Source organism: Octodon degus, unplaced genomic scaffold (genome assembly GCF_000260255.1).
Source record: "Octodon degus isolate 3935 unplaced genomic scaffold, OctDeg1.0 scaffold00002, whole genome shotgun sequence".
NCBI lineage: Eukaryota > Metazoa > Chordata > Mammalia > Rodentia > Octodontidae > Octodon > Octodon degus.
This window is the reverse complement of record NW_004524578.1, coordinates 28,153,021-28,157,084: the sequence shown is the minus strand read 5'-3', so window position 1 is coordinate 28,157,084 and position 4,064 is coordinate 28,153,021. Positions and strand designations below refer to the sequence as shown.

At 39.7% G+C, this 4,064-nt stretch overlaps 1 protein-coding gene across 3 annotated transcripts in view; it reads right to left on the bottom strand.

Annotated features, from left to right (window-relative positions):
* Nucleotides 1-4,064, bottom strand: part of Ino80 (INO80 complex subunit) — a 136,603-nt gene that overhangs the window by 112,198 nt on the left and 20,341 nt on the right. For all 3 annotated transcript variants that reach the window (XM_004623395.2, XM_023711425.1, XM_023711429.1), the window contains exons 2-4: nucleotides 1,963-2,148; nucleotides 1,464-1,633; nucleotides 1,312-1,379 (exon numbers count right to left, since the gene is read on the bottom strand). In XM_004623395.2, the coding sequence (XP_004623452.1) occupies nucleotides 1,312-1,379; nucleotides 1,464-1,633; nucleotides 1,963-2,105 (381 nt within the window). In that variant the 5' untranslated portion in view covers nucleotides 2,106-2,148. The remainder of the gene's footprint in view (nucleotides 1-1,311; nucleotides 1,380-1,463; nucleotides 1,634-1,962; nucleotides 2,149-4,064) is intronic.

Below are 4,064 nucleotides of genomic sequence, written 5' to 3'. Positions count from 1 at the left end.
AAAAAAAAAGGCATATTGAGGGCCAGCCAAATAGCTCAGTGGATTAAAGCACCTGCAAGCAAGCGCAGGAGCTGGGGTTTGATCCCTGGGTTTGCTGTGCCGGCTCCACCCCCGGGATGGCCCCACCCCTGGGGCAGGCTGAGATGGCAATTGAGACTGGGTGTGGTGGCACACACCTGTAATCCCAGCACTTGGGAGGATGTAAACAGTAGGATCACTACAAATCCAATCTAGTAGTGTGACCCTGAACATCTTATAGACCCCTCCTTAAAATACAATTTTTTAAAAAAGGCGTATTTATTTGTTTACAGACTCTGCTTCTTTCACTTACATTATGAGAATAAATGAACAACTCAGTGACTGATGAAAATAAATTAATATTCCTGACAATAAAGTGAGTCAATGAGGGCAGAGATCTTATCTGATCAATTTTTATACTCCCTCATTTCCCACAGATACTTTATAATAAATAAATGTTTGATAAAATGACTTCATTAAATCTTCAAAAACCACATCCAGCCCTGGTAATGCCACCCCTCCCTCCCCCCAAAAAAAAATCAAGGCCAGGAGCAGTAGCACATGCCTGTAATCCCAGCTACTTAGGAGTCTAAAGCAGGAGAATGGCAAGTATAAGGCTAGCCTGGGCAACCCAGTAAGACCTTGTCTCAAAATAAAAAGTGAAAAGGGCTGAGGATATAGTTCAATATGAAAGATCCTGGTTCAGGCTGGGGAGATAGCTCAGTGGCATTAACACCTGCCCGGCAAGCACAAGGTCCCACGTTCAATCCTCAGTACTACATGCTTTGCCAGCCCTGGGACCCTGGGCACACTTGCTGCACATTGTGCTGGCAATGGAAACAGCATGGTAGTGCATGCCTGTAATCCTAGCACCGGGGAGGCTGAGAATGGAGGATCACTACAATCCTGAACTGAATAGTGAGACCCTGTATCAAAAAGAAGAAAGAAGAAGGCGACTGAGACTAGGCATGGTGGCACATGCCTGTAATCCCAGAGCTTGGGAAGTTGAAAACAGGAGAATCACTACAAATCCAATCTGTGTAGTGAGACCCTATAGACCCTGTAATAAATACATTTTAGAAAAAAAGAAAGATTGATCGATCAATTGATCTGGGTTCAATTCCTAGTATTATTTAAAAAAAAAAAAAAAAAAAAACCACAAAGCCAAACACCCACATCCAGTATAAATGAAGCCTATCTGGAAAATCTCTGGCATTCTGTCAGAATATGTTGATAACTTTCCCTAACTTTAGTAAATTGTTTGGATTATAAACATTCTGTCTTATCTCTTACCTTTAGCCACTTTCTGCTTTTCTTCAACTTGGAGAAGTTATATAAATTTCCCTTGTCAGATTTTGATTCTATATAAAGAAACATAAAGAAAAAAATGAATGACTGCCCTAAGAGAAAGGACAGTTCAAAGAGGAATCTCACACCACACTGACCTGACTGCAGAACTCCATTAAGTGAATATGGGTTTAACATTCCAGAATTGCTTGCTCCAGAAGTTTCACCAAGTAATGAATTTGGAGGCTCTTCCTTTACTTGCATTAAGGGATCCCCAGACTGGGGCAATAAGGGATTACTGTCATCCAGTCCATCTTCACTGTCATCGCTATAAATTGAAAAACAGTGAAATCATAAATTATGGCAATATCTTATAATTAATGTCAGTAGTCCTGAGTTTACAGAAGAAATTGAGGCTTTAAAAAAAGACATTATCAAACATAATAAAAAGGGGAAGGGGGAGATGGTTCAGTAGAATAAGTGCTTCCCTGGCAAGCACAAGGGCCTGAGTTCAATCCTCGGTTCAGCCAAAAAAAAAAAAAAAAAAAAAAAGAGAGAAAAAGAAAAAAACAATAAAATACTGTAACCAAAACCTGCAGGGAAAATGGGAATCAGAAATGTGCCACAACATTATACTGTATAGATAGGACAACACACCTAGAAATACTTCTGTTAAAAATGGCTGATGTTTGTCGTAGGAAATGGTCCAACCGGAGGGCCCGCTCCAGGTACTGAAGATAGAGGGGCTTTGCCAGCTCACTGCAGCCGCCATCGTCCCCGGCATCCAACTCCGAGGCCATAGAACAAATCTGTCTTCATGCACAAGCACCTCCAATTGCACGGCTGTAAAATGGAAACATAGTAGTAAAAAAGTACTCGTCCTCCCTCTTGCCTGCTTCCTCTCAATCTGAAGGGAAACAAGGTCTTGTAGAACATAAGACACTGAAAGACAGCAAACTGTATAAAGATCATGATAAAGCTCATTAGACACTGCCTTCAATTGCAAAGGTAGATATTAAAAACATGAAGAATATAGTGTCTATATCAAAATATAGACACGGTGATTGCAATGGAAACTCATAATGTTCAAAAAATAGTACTTTAGAACGCATAACCATGTTCCCTTCTCTCAACAATGAACAATTACAAAAACTATGAAAAAATAGCTATCCAAATCTATACAACACACTCTGATGTGAGGAAAATATGGGTGTACATGTTCTCAGCATTACCTTTAAAACAGCAGCTTCTTTCTTCAGTCTGTAATTATATTCATATGTATTTGTGAGATATCCTTTTCACAGGGGAATGCATACTGGCAGAATACAACTTGCAAAATGCCACTGAGTAAAATTTTAAAAGGATTGAGAAAATGCAGCCATGCATATTGACACATGCCTATACCTTAGCCTTTGGCAGGCTGAGGCAGATGGATCACTACAAGTATGAGAACAGCTTGGGCTACACAGTGCAAACCTGTGTCTCAAAAACCAAAAGCCAGGGGCCGGGGAGATGGCTCAGTGGAGTAAGTGCTTCCCTGGCAGGCGCAGGGGCCTGAGTTCAATCCCTGGTTCCGGGGGAAAACAAAACCACCAAAAGCCAAACAGGACAAAATTTAGAAAATTAGAACAAAGAGTATAAAAGTGAGGTGAAAGAGATAGGTAGGGAGATAGGTAGGGCCAGAGCATCTCTTTGCCACCTTTCACTATTAAAGACAATGTTAGAACCTTAATGTCTTCACTACAGAAACAATGTATATAACGACTTTCCCTAATTGTCTTTTATGTAATATCTTTTGTCTTTTTAAAAACATTTTTATTGGTACATTTTAGATGTACATAATATCCATCATAGGAAATTTGTACCTGTACATGATATATTTTCCTTCTTCTGTTTCCCTTTTCCTCTCCCCTCCCTTCAGTCCCTCTTCCCCTCTTCTTTGCAAAAGTTTTGTTTCCCTTTTAAAATCTTCTGTCTTTGAAGACATAAGGGGTTAAGTCAGGATTAAATAAACAACTCAGAATGATTACCATCTGACACACAGTGAATACTCAAAAACTATAAATTATTTATTTTTTGAGAGTCTCATTATTTAGTTCAAGCTGGCCTTGAATACATTATGTAGCCTAGGCTGGACTCAAACTTGCAGTGATCCTCCTGCCGCAACGTTCCCAGTGCAGGATTACAGGCGTGCATCACCAAGCCTAAAAAGCTATTTCCTAAAAGATCCCAATCTAAGGGCCAGTCAGATAGCTCTGCTTGGGCAGACACACGGACAGGATTCACCGGCCCCACTCCAGGGTACACTGAGATTGAGACTGGGCATGGTAGCATGTGCCTGTAATCCCAGCACTTGAGAGGCTGAACATAGGAGGATCACTACGAGTCCTATTTATGTAGTGAGACTCTGTAGACCCTGCACTAAATACATAAAAAAAAAAAAAAAATCCCAATCTAACAAATCTAAGTATAGACCACACACCCTTAATCTGAAAATCTGAAATACAAATGCTCTGAAAGTTCATGAGCATCTCTTTCAGATTTCAGAACTTTCCAGGTTAGGGATACAAAATGAGTTAAGTCTATTTCAAAATTCAAAAAACAATAAAAGCTAAAACATTTCTGGTCACAAGCATTTCAGATAAGATACTTTCAACCTATAATAAGCTTTATAGGAAATCATACTATCTTTACCCCAAGTTGTCTTTCCTGTATTGTACTTTTTGAAGTTTCCTAATATAATCTTTCTACTTAAGAGA